The sequence below is a fragment of the Rana temporaria genome, chromosome 5 (assembly GCF_905171775.1).
Source record: "Rana temporaria chromosome 5, aRanTem1.1, whole genome shotgun sequence".
Taxonomy (NCBI): Eukaryota; Metazoa; Chordata; class Amphibia; order Anura; family Ranidae; genus Rana; species Rana temporaria.
In genome coordinates, this window is record NC_053493.1 from 310,900,921 (window position 1) to 310,914,030 (window position 13,110).

The window sequence follows — 13,110 nt, forward strand, 5'->3', positions numbered from 1 at the left end:
TGTATGGTTATTTTATTCAATCGTGTGTAGCATCGTGTGTATTTTTTCTTAGATTAATATGGCAGAAGATAGAGCGTTGGTTGTAATACCGATGCACTACTCCTCGGAATACTTAAAGCATCCAAGGCATGGGGCTCGCCCCAGTCATTAGTGAAAGACGGAAGGACGATGTCCTGGTTATAGTGAAAGGAGGAAGCTACCTTTTGGTCTAAATCGGTCTGAAGGTTTCAGTATAACTCTGTCAGGGAAGAAAACTAAATAGGGTTCCGTAGCCCTAAGTGTTTGTATCTCCGACACCCTTCTAGCTGAAGTAATTGCAATAAGGAAAGCCAGCTTCAGAGTTAGGTTCCACAGTGAAACTAAGTTAAACAGAAAAAAGGCTGGATTGGACAATGCCTCGAGTACTACTGAGAGATCCCATACTGGAAAGGCTGGCTTCCTAGGTGGTCCGATCTTCATGCAGGCCTTCAGAAATTGAGTGACTAGAGGATTAAGAGCCCATCTAGTACCCGTCTTGGCAGAAAGGGTGGATACTTGAACCCTCAGGGTACCCGAGCTTAGGCCTTTAAGCCCTGACTGAAGAAATTCTAGAATTTGAGATGGTTCTGGTGAGATAAGATTCCAATCTCTTTGCTGTGACATTGAAACAAACCTCTCTCAGATTCTAGTGTAGGTGGTATTAGTGGAGCTCTTTCTGGCATGCATTAGGGTCGATATTACTTCCTGGGAGCATCCTTGTTCCCTTAACCTAACCCTCTCAACTTCCATGCTGTCAGATGCAGCTTCTCTGGGGCTGGATGGAAGAATTGCCCTTGATATAGGAGATCCCTGGTTACCGGTAGATGAATTGGAGGCTGCGTACTGAGTTGTAACAGGGTCGTAAACCATGGCCTTCTCGGCCAGAACGGTATTACCGCTATTACCGTGGCTGAGGACTTCCGAATCCGGGGCAGGAATCTCGCAATCAGAGGAGTTGGAGGGAAAATGTACCCCAGCTCGAAGTTCCATGGGTGGACTAGGCAGTCTGTTCCTTCGGCTGATGGAAAGGGGGCTCTGGACAGGAACCTCTGACATTTGGTGTTTGTTGGCGTGGCTGCTAGGTCGACCTCTGGTACTCCCCAAGTTTTCGTAAGAAGGGAGAATGCGTGGTGGTTCAGAGACCATTCGTTGTTCGATAGTGTCTCTCGGCTTAGGTAGTCGGCCAACAAATTTTGTGCTGCCGGGACATACACTGCCCGGAGGTCTAACAAGTGCATTTGGGCCCAATTCCAATATGGGGCGAACTTCATCCAGAAGCGTGTGGCTCCTGGTCCCTCCCTGTCTCTGGATATACGACACTGCCACTTTGTTGTCCATTCGGATAAGGACACTCTTTCCCTCCAGAAGAGGCGCAAAGGACATGAGAGCCTGGAAGGCTGCCCTGAGTTCTAATACATTTGACACTATGCCCTGAGCTTGAAAGTGCCACTGGCCTTGGGCTGCTTGGTCCTGATAATGTGCTTCCCATCCCCTCTGGCTGGCATCTGATGTTACCACTTCTGGACTTGGGGGAACTATCGGTCTGAATTTCCTGAGGTTGGATGGGTGCATCCACCACCATACTGATTGTTTTACCGGCTGGGGATGTGAATGGTTTGGAGCATTGATGGTTCCATTCCACTGTCTGAGAAAGGAATTTTGTAAGACTCGCATGTGCCACTGGGACCACTGTACCATGGGTATGGTCGCAGACATGGACCCCAGGATACTGAGGCAGGCTCTGGCTGGTAGGCATCTGAATGACAACAGGTTCTGCATCTTCTGGACTAAGGGCTTCAGCTTCTCCTGAGGGAGTTGTACCCGGTCCAGCCTGGTATCCAACTCTGCCCCAGGAACACCATGACTTGGGTGGGCTGGAGACTGCTCTTTTTCCAGTTGACTAGCCACCCAAAGTCTTGCAGGGTCTTGAGCAATAACTTCCGGTGATGAGTCAGAGTTTCCTGATTTTCTGCCAGGAGCAGAATGTCGTCCAAATAATGATGGACTCGCAACCCCTTCTCCCTGAGAAGTGCGATCAGGGGTAGGAGAACCTTGGTGAATGTCCTGGGTGCTGAGGAGATGCCAAATGGAAGGCACCAGAATTGGAAATGACACTGACTGATTGAGAACCGAAGAAACTTTTGGAAGGCGGGATGGATCGGGACGTGAAGGTAAGCGTCCGATAAATCTACGGATAACATCCAGTCTCCCAGGTTCACCGCCAACAGAATGGACTGAAGGCTTTCCATTTTGAAGGCTTCTATTTCAATCCTCTTGTTGAGCCTCTTTAGGTCCAGGACTGGACGTAAGTCCCCCGTTTTTTTCTTTCGTACCAAAAATAAAGGGGAATAGAAACCCCTCCCTTTTTGGTGCGGCGGTACCTCTACGATTGCCCCCTTTTGTATCAATTCTGATACATATTGCAGAAGTAACCTTCTTTTGTCTGGGGAATATGGTATTTTGGTAGACTGAAATTTGTTCTCCGGCAATGTGCCCATGAATTTCCATTTGTGTCCGATCTTGATAGTGGATAATGTCCATGGATCTGTTATGTGACTTGACCATATTTGAGCGAAGTTCTTGAGCCTGGCGCCCACCTGAGCTGGGTGGGCAGGTGAATCCTTAAAAAGACTTCTGTTTGTCCCCAGCCGTGATGGCCTTGACCTTCTGTACCCTCGTAAAGGAGGGTCAAGAATTTTTCCAGTCCCTCCTGAACTCCCTGCCGGGACGATAGTATCTAGCATCCCTGTATTTGTCGGGAAGATTACGCCTATAAGCGGGACCTTTCTGGGCCTTGGGTATCCTATCGGAGGGTATTAGCCCCTGATTATGCTCCCGTGACTTTGGAGATGGCTGAATCCAGTCTTGCGCCAAACAAGTTTGAGCCGCCATATGGAATCTTACACCAATTTGATTTTGATGCTGCATCGGCTATCCAGGGTTTCAGCCATAAGGCCCTTCTGGCCATAACTGAGGCTAGCATTGCCCTTGCTGAGGATCTAATGATGTCAACTGATGCTCCAGCCATGAAGTCGCCTGCCAATTTAATCTCCTGTAGGGAGGAAATTATTTTCTCCTGGTCAGTTCCATCTAGGAGGGAATTCTCGATGTTTGCCACCCATGCAGAGATGGCTTTGGCTACTGCGGCGGTGGTGATAGCCGGTCTACAAGCGCCACCTGCCGTGGAGTAAGCCTTTTTTAATTCAAGATAGATTTTGCGATCAAGTACGTCCTGGAAGGTAACTGTGTCTTCGATCGGCAGGGTAACGTGTCTGGCAAGTCACATTAAAGATGAATCGACTGTGGGTGCATTAATCAGGGAATTGATTTTAGACTCCTTTAACCACTTAAGACCCGGACCAAAATGCAGGTAAAGGACCTGGCCAGTTTTTGCGATTCGGCACTGCGTCGCTTTAACTGACAATTGCGCGGTCGTGCGACGTGGCTCCCAAACAAAATTGGCGTCCTTTTTTTCCCACAAATAGAGCTTTCTTTTGGTGGTATTTGATCACCTCTGCGGTTTTTATTTTTTGCGCTATAAACAAAAATAGAGCGACAATTTTGGAAAAAATGCAATATTTTTTCCTTTTTGCTATAATAAATATCCCCCAAAAATATATAAAAAAACTATTGTTTTCCTCAGTTTAGGCCGATACGTATACTTAAATCGCAAAAAAAAATCGCAATAAGCGTTTATCGATTGGTTTGCGCAAAATTTATAGTGTTTACAAAACGGGATAGTTTTATTGCATTTTTATTAATAATTTTTTTTTTTTACTACTAATGGCAGCGATCAGCCATTTTTTTTTCATGACAGCGACATTATGGCGGACACATCGGACAATTTTGACACATTTTTGGGACAATTGTCATTTTCACAGCAAAAAATTCTATATAAATGCATTGTTTACTGTGAAAATGACAATTGCAGTTTGGCAGTTAACCAATAGGGGGCGCTGAAGGGGTTAAGTTTGACCTCATATGTGTTTCTTACTGTAGGGGGCGGGGCTAGACGTGTGATGACATTGATTGTGTTTCCCTATATCAGGGAACACACGATCAATGACAGCGCCACAGTGAAGAACGGAGAAGCTGTGTTTACACACAGCTCTCCTCGTTCTTCAGCTCCGGGGACCGATCGCGGGACTCCAGCGGCGATCAGGCCTGCGTGTCCCGCGGCCGCAGTCACGGAGCTTCCCACAGCTGGGCACTTAAAGAGGACGTACAGGTACGTGCTTGTGCCCAGCCGTGCCATTCTGCCGACGTATATGTGCAGGAGGCGGTCCTTTAAGTGGTTAAAGGATACAATTTTGCAAGCTTGTTGCCAAGACTAGGCCGCTTATCCGATCTCTCCCACTCATCTTTTATGAGGTCCTCCAGTTCCTCTATGAAGGGAAACGATTCAGGATCCCTCTTCAGTTATGGAAAATATTTCCGAACCTTCTGAAGTTCTGTCTCATCTTCCTCCCAGCCAATTGCTTCTTTGACTGAGCGAGCAAACGGTTCGACTAAGCAGAAGTGGAACCCTGATGCCGCCTCGTGTTCTTTGTTTTCAGAGAGGGTTTCTGAAGCCTGTGTGTAGTGACAGGGTACTGGTAAAGTGCTTGGGATAGGATCGTTTACCATCGGAGCCGTAGTTCCCAAAATTGGCTCTCGTGGCGACTCTCTTATGAGCTCTGTCGTCCAGCTCCTTCTCTTTGGTTGCTTTGTTGAAGCAAGAACGGCAAGCCAATTTTCCTGGCAAGGCTTGAGCCCCGCATACCCAGCAAGCGTTTGCCACGGGATGGGGATGGCAGCTCCGATCATGGTGAGATGATGGTGAGCTTGTCATTTTGGATATTTTTGCTCAGAAGGTCGGAATCGGCTGTAGAAAGTTGTGACAGGCATGGTCTGATGAAACAAAGATTGAACTCTTTAGCCTGAATGGTAAGCCTCATGTCTGGAGGAAACCAGGCACCCCTCATCACCTGAACTATAGCATCCCAGCAGGAACTGGGAGACTAGTCAGGATCAAGGGAAAGATGAATGCAGCGATGTACAAAGGCCTCCTTGATGAAAACCTGCTCCAGAGCACTCTGGACTTCAGACTGGGGTGAAGGTTTATCTTCCAACAGGACAATGACCCTAAGCACACAGACAAGATAATAAAGGAGTCGCTATGGGACAACCCTGTGAATGTCCTTAAGTGGCCCAGCCAGAGCCCAGACTTTAACCCGATGAACATCTCTGGAGAGATCTGAAAATGGCTGTGCACCGACGCTCCCCAACCAACCAGATGGATCTTGAAAGGTCTTGCAAGGAAGAATGTGAGAAACTGTCCAAAAATTGGTGTGCCAAGTTTTTAGCATCATATTCAAAAAGACTTGAGGCTTTAATTGGTGCCCAAGGCGCTTCAACAAAGTATTGAGCAAAAGCGATCAATACTTGTGTACATGTGATTTTTTTTTTTTTATTATTTCTAATAAATTTGATTTTAAACAAACTTCTTTCACGTTGTGATTATGGGGTATTTTTTGTAGAATTTTGAGGAAAATGCATTCTATCCATTTTGAAATAAGGCTGTAGCATAACATGTGGAAAAAGTGAAGTGCTGTGAATGATTTCTGGATACACTTTACTTTAACCACTTATGGATTGCCCCACGCAGATATAATGCGGCAGGGCGGCCCTCCTGTGTGGAATCACATACAGATATGTGATTTTCGCGCAGTGGGTCTGGGGCGTGTGCCACCAGTGGCCCACTCTTGCTGTGATTTGACACAGCACGAGCCAATCCGCCAATCGGCACCCCGCGATCGTTCACAGGAGAGGCAGAACTGATCACTGTATTAGTGTCACTGGTCCCCAAAAAGTGTCAGGTAGGTGTCCGATTTGTCCGCCGCAATGTCGCAGTCCCACTAAAAAATTTACTGGATGTATTTTATAGCAGAAAGTAAAAAAATATTGTTTTTTTTTCCAAAATTGTCAGACCTCGTACACACGACCGGTTTCCTCGGCAGAATCCATCAAGAAACTTGGTGGGAGATATTTTTTTGCAGAGGAAACCGGTCGTGCGTACATTTTTCAGCGAGGAAACTGTCGAGAAACTCGACGAGCCAAAAAGAGAGCATGTTCTCTTTTTCCTCGACGGGAATGGAGAAAATTGGTTCGTCGAGTTCCTCGACAAGCCTAACAAGAACTCGACGAGGAAAACTATGTGTTTCGCCCGCCGAGTTTCTCGGTCGTGTGTACGAGGCCTCAGTCTTTTTTTGTTTATAGCACAAAATAAAAGGTGATCAAATACCACCAAAAGAAAGCACTATTTGTGGGAAAAAAGGATATCAATATTATTTGGGTACAGGGTCGCACGACCACATAATCAGTTAAAATAACTCATCGCAAATAACATCGCATAACATCGCAAAGAATGGCCTGGTCATGAAGCCCCCCTTCATGACCAGGCCATTCTTTGCGATGCGGCACTGAGTTATTTTAACTGATAATTATGTGGTCGTGCGACCCTGTACCCAAATAATATTGATAAACCTTCCGGGGCTGAAGTGGTTAAACAATACCCATATATTTGAAGCCTTATTAAAAATGTTATATGTTGGAATAAAGAAATATGTTCTGAAAATGCATGTATTGTAAGTCAGATTTTTTTTTTTTATTATTCTAGCTTTGCCTATTTAATTCATATTAATTTAATGCTTTAATTTTTTTTTTTTTTTTTTTAGGCAAATCGTCAAACTTTAAGTTGTATGATAGTTCGAAAGCAACATTTCTAGAGGTTCCATATGATTACACATCTGTCATGCATTATGGCAAGAAAGCTTTCTCCACTGGAAATGTAACAATGATCCCAAAGAATGCTAAGTTCGATAATATCATTGGGCAGCAGACTGACTTCAGTGCCAGCGACGTTCTAAAACTGAACCGGCTCTACAATTGTAGTAAGTTTAAAAGATGTGTCAAATGGCAAAGGAAGATTTTATGTTGTGGTTCACAATTTGCTATCTGAACCTTTTGCATCAAATACTTGGCATTATACAATTGTAGGGTGCAGGTGCGTTACATATTCTCCCAGAATCTCAGGCACGTGAGATTAAAAGTTCTAACTTCTAAAATGTTCTGATGGCAAACAGAAAGAAATGCCTAGATGGCTCAATTCTATGCTTTGCAATAAAATGAAAAGTCCCCACAATGATTTTATCTTGGTATAATATTTCAAAATATGCACTAACCACTTCAATGCCAGGCACTTTCACCCCTTCCTGCCCAGGACAATTTTCAGCTTTCAGTGCTGTCATACTTTGAATGTAAATTGCGCGGTCATGCAACACTGTGCCCAAAATACATTTTTTATTATTTTCTTCCCACAAATAGAGATTTCTTTTGGTGGTATTTGATCAACACTGGGGGTTTTTCTTTTTTGCTAAACAAAAAATACCAAATTAAAAAAAATGATGGGTACTGATGGGCAGCACTGACGGCACTAATAGGCGACACTCATGGGCACTGATAGGCAGCACTAATGGGCACTGGTAGGTGCCACTGATGGGCACTGATAGATGGCACTGGATAGGCAGCACTGATGAGGGGCTATTGACAGGCATTGCTGAGTGGCATCTGAAGGGCACTGACAGGCATTACTGATAGGGCACTGATTGGCACTTTTATGGGCACTGGTTGGCACATTTATGGGCATTGACAGGCGCTCTTTAGGGGGCACAGGCTGGCAGCTGATAGGCAGTGATTTGCAGCTGATGGGGCTGTGCTGATAATCAATGTGCTGGTTATCAGCACAAACCCCCCCTCTGACAGGGAGAGCCGCTAATCGGCTCTCCCTGTCAGCGTGAACCGAGGAAAGCCAATAACCGGCACTTCCTGGTTCACGCGATGATCAGCTGTGATTGGTCACAGCTGATCACGTGGTAAGAAGCCTCTGTCAGACGCTTCATACCACAATCGGAGTTGTGGTGTGTCAGACTGACCCACAGCACTTCCAATCACCGCGCTGCGTGGCCCCATGGGCTTGCACCAGATTGTTATCCTGATCACGTCATATGACGTCTGATCAGGATAACTACACCACTTTGCCAACGTCATATTGCTATATGGTGGGCAGCAAGTGGTTAAAGGAGAGGGGACATGGCAGGCAGTGCACACTGAGACCATACAGCCCCCGCTAGGGTTGCCACGTCATCCCTTTAAACCCAAACACATATTAATTACACAGGTTCTGTGGCTGATTAAGGTGGTAATTAAACTCACTTGGTGCCATATCTGCATTTAATTATTATTATACAGGATTATTTAGCCTCAGAACCTGTGGAATTCATATGTGATTGGGTTTAAAGGGAAATGGTGGCAACCCTAGCCCCAACCCGCCCCCCTGCTAAGTTGCCAGAACATCACTCTAATGTACTGTGCAGTGCTGTCTCTTTATCTCTCTTGTATAGTACTGGGATTAATTTACTAAAACTGGAGAGTGCAAAATATGGTGCAGCTTTGCATGGTGGCCTATCCGCTTCTAACATCAGCTTGTTCAATTAAGATTTGACATTGCAACCTGGAATCTGAATTATATGGATATCTGCACCAGATTTTGCACTCTCCAGTTTTAGTAAATCAATCCTACAGAGTATGGAGCTGTAGCCCGCTATTCAGGGGAATAGAGAGAGTGAAAACTGTCAGCTTGTTGTGATTGATTGCAGCTTGGGAAGTGTACTTTTGTTCAAAAAAATACAAGCTGAAAACAACACCAGGTACTATTATGCTGTCTGAGAGTAGTGTGTGCAGAGGGTTGCCACCTTTTCTTCAAGTCAAACCTGAGCACGCCTGCCTCACAGCCTCTCAAGTCTTACTCTTCGGGCCCCGGCTACTACTGGATGGGGAGCGGAGGAAGATCACTCCGCCAGGGAAGGCAAGGAGATAAGCAGGTAGCTGGCCGGGATTTGAGCCAAGGCAGAAGAACATGCGAGCGGAGCTGAATGGGCATGCACACGAAACTGAAGAAATATTCCCTCCGCTCCATCCTGAACATGATCATCAGAAAGGGGCACAAATAATGGGAAAAATATCCCCACCTATGCTAGTAGGCATGGCGGAGCTGGGGGGGGGGGGGTGTAATTCAATTTTTTTTTTTATTCTGCACTGACTGTCTTTGAAATTGCCCCTGTCCCCTATTAAATCCAATCTGGGGACAAAACCAGGGACAGACTTGGTCCGGGGACAGTGTCCTCAATCAGGGGACGGTCCCCCTGAAACTGGGGATGTCTGGTTACCCTACTGTAAGAGGAGACTCTGTAGACTCTGATGTAAGGAAGAACTCTGAGGACTTTAACATAAGGGATGCTCTGGGAACCCTGGTTTAAGGTGGAACACCGATAACTCTGATGTACGGAGAGGAGCTTGATGTAAGGGAACACTGTGGCCTCCGGTGTAAAGGGTAACTGATGTAAGGAGTGATCTGAGAATCCTGATTTACCTTTCATATACTCACTCAGACGCAGAAGAGAGAAAGGGGGAGACATCAAATCACAGACACGGATGGATTGTGAGCTCACTCACCCCTTGGCTGTCAGCACCTCTCATCCAGATGTATCTGAGGCTGTTAGGCTTTTTAGCCCCACGTTCCTTTTCTGAGGCACAGCGCTGGGAATTGGAGTGTGGGAAGACACAGAGGGGTAGGGGCAGGAGGAAGAGGTGCATATGGAGCCCACTCTCCTCCCCTGTCTGTGTTTTTTGGGGGGGGGGGGGGTGTTAGTGCTGGCTTGGGCAGTGTGAAAGAGAGTGTGACAGCCACTCTCAGCTTAGACAACTGCAGCCAGCAGCCCTGCTAGTAAGCCATAGTCCAGTCTGAATCATGTGTCCGGGTTTCAGGCAGTCTGGAAACTCGGACGCATGATTCCAAACCTGAACTGTCCGGTTGAATCCCAGACAGGTGGCAACCCTATGTGTGCAGTTGTCACCTTGTTTTTTTGTGAATGAAAGATTTCTTTCCAAGCTGAAATCATTCACAACACAAGTTTACAGTTTCCACTCTTTCTGCGCCCAGAATAGGAGGCATCAGATCCAGACTTTGTGGGGGTTATTTACTAAAGGCACATTCACTGTGCACTACAAATGCAAACTACAAGTGCAAACTGCACGTGAAATTGCACTGAAAGTGCACTTGGAAGTGCAGTCGCTGTAGATCCGAGGGGGACATGCAAGGAAGATAAAAAACAGCATTTTAGCTTGTACATGATTGGATAATAAAATCAGCAGAGCTTCCCCTATTTTCAGATCTTCCCCTCAGATCTACAGTGACTGCGCTTCCAAGTGCACTTGTAGTGCAAAGTGGAATTGCCTTTAGTAAATAACCCCCTGTGTGTACTATACAGGAAAGACGAGGCCCTGCAGAATGGAGAGGAGACAGGACTTCTGCTCATATTTTTGGGCTTTAGGGGGTGGAGCTACAGTCAGCAATGGCGGAAAGGTGAATTTATTTAATTTGACATCTACTGCTTGGGTTTTAATGGGAACAAGTGCTATGTGCCAATCCCTTTTTCTTCTGATGATAGTTCTTCTTTAAAGTAATGTTTATATGTTTTTAACAATTAATGTAAAATATTTATTTCCAAATAAACAGGGTATTAAACACGCAATATTTATTTGATATATTTGTTTCAACAATATTATAATTTCTGTAATTTGTATAACTGATACCCTGCGTCGGTTCCTCAGCTTCCTCTGGACTTTTCCTGGATTCATGTAATTTTGAGTCTGATGATGTGTGTGGCATGCTGAAGAGCTCAGGTACTGGCAGCAATTGGCAGCGTGTTACCCAAGCACCAGGAGGGCCGAGCTCAGATCATACTTATATGGAAAATCGTGTCGGTAAGACGCATCTAATATATATATATTACAACATTTGTCCTTACTTTATCTTATGGTCCATAACAATCTATTACATTAAACATTGGGCTCTTAAAATTCACTATGCTCTTGGCCAAGTTGAAAGCATGTCATTTGTTACCTCTACCTTTTTCTTTCCCTGTGTCTACAACTGTCATATGCCCAGACTAATGTAAACATAGTTTAAACTCAACATGACTGCAGTTTGCAGTGTATAGGCAGGAATTGAGGTGATAAATATCAATAAAATCCCAATATAGTTTTAAACCCTACTTCATGCATTGTTTAATATACAGTATATTACAAAAGTGAGTACACCCCTCCCATTTTTGTAAATATTGTATTATATCTTTTCATGTGACAACACTGAAGAAATTACACTTTGTTACACTGTAAAGTAGTGAGTGTACAGCTTGTATAACAGTGTAAATTTGCTGTCCCCTCAAAATAACTCAACATTAATGTCTAAACCACTGGCAATAAAAGTGAGTACACCCCTAAGTAAAAATGTCCAAATTGGGTCCAAAATGTCAATATTTTGTGTGGCCACCATTATTTTCCAGCAATGTCTTAACCCTATTGGGCATGGAGTTCACCAGAGCTTCACAGGTTGCCACTGGAGTCCTCTTCCACTCCTCCATGATGAAATCACGGAGCCAGTGGATGTTGGAGACCTTGAGCTCCTCCATCTTCCATTTTTTCAGCCCTGTTGGGGGGGCTTTGGTGGGATTTCAGGGGTCTTAACAGACCTCTGACATCTTCCCTTTGAGACAGGGAAAGGGACTAGGGACACATGTTCCCTTGTCCCTTTCTCAGCAGCATCAGCTACACTGAAAATGAAAGGAGAGAAGACAGCGTCTTCTCTTCATTCATAAACTGAAACATTTGTAAACACAGGTTACAATGTTTCAGTTATATGAATGGACAGAGTCAGTGATCACTGTCCATTCGGAGCAGTAAGGAGCCGGATTTACCGGCTCCTACCCCGCTCTCCATCCTGACATTTCCAGGGGGTGGAGGAGGAGCACGGAAGGGGAGAGAAACACAGCGGAATACACAGGATACACGGCGGCATACACGGGATACACGGCGGCATACACGGCGGCATACACGGGATACACAGCGGCTTTCAGCTGCTTTACAATCAGTGGTGATCGGTGCTTGTAACTTCCCCGCGCACTGATCACCGCCGACAGTACAAGTATCGAGTGAAGCATCGGGGGCATTTGCCCGAGTACAAGCAGTTGCGCTCTTTAAGCTATCCTCACAACCAGGTCCATTGACCTCTTTGAGAGGTAATCCTGAGTTCCCTCCGGGAGAATCTAACTCATTCCTACATTTGGAATGGCCACATGAGGAGGTTCTGGCTTGTCACTTCTTTCACAAAGGCCGCAGACGATCCTATGACCATCTGGTTCCTGAATTGCGCACTAACACTTTTCCTTTCTGGTCGTTCAGACAGCTGACTCATTTCCTCACCTCTGAAGGTTCTAATGTCACATGGCATAGGCAGCTCACGCCATTTGAAACATTGTGCTCACGCTCCACACCACAACGACATCTCATTATATATATATATATACGCTTTACTGCAAGACGACTCTGTCCCATCCTCGACGCAGACTGTACATAGCAATTGGGAAAAAGATTTACAAATGACGCTTGAGGACGATGACTAGAATTCAATTTACGCACTTGCTCACAGGGATCAATGAATGTAGCAATTCAGGAAAATGGATACGAAATTATTACGAAGTTTTACAGAACTCCAGCACTTCTACATAAATTCTCTCCCTCAATTCCAAACACATGTTGGAGATGTAAAGGAGCGGTAGGATCCATGATCCACATTTGGTGGGAGTGTGCCTTGCTCCAACCATTTTGGAGAGAGTTTCACTCCATAATTACATGGGTTACCACTTTCACGCTAGATTATAATCCTGCCCAGTACCTCTTGCATCATACCACCCTCCCCAAACGCACCTACCATAGATCACTAGCCATGCATATGGTTAATGCAGCCAGACTTTGCATTCCTACACACTGGCGATCAACGGACATACCAACCACTAGACAGTGGCTGAGCAGAGTTGCTAAGATAGAGGAGATGGAGGAATTGATACACGCATCCCAGGATCGTATTCAGAAATTCACATTGACTTGGGCTTGTTGGACGCACTTTAGGACTACGGATTTCTATAAATCTTTCTT

General features: G+C 45.3%; 1 protein-coding gene across 3 annotated transcripts in view; it reads left to right on the forward strand.

Annotated features, from left to right (window-relative positions):
• LOC120940955 (meprin A subunit beta-like) overlaps positions 1-13,110 on the forward strand; it is a 92,495-nt gene that overhangs the window by 42,047 nt on the left and 37,338 nt on the right. For all 3 annotated transcript variants that reach the window (XM_040354117.1, XM_040354119.1, XM_040354118.1), the window contains exons 8-9: positions 6,735-6,950; positions 10,729-10,881. In XM_040354117.1, coding sequence (XP_040210051.1) covers positions 6,735-6,950; positions 10,729-10,881 — 369 coding nt within the window. The remainder of the gene's footprint in view (positions 1-6,734; positions 6,951-10,728; positions 10,882-13,110) is intronic.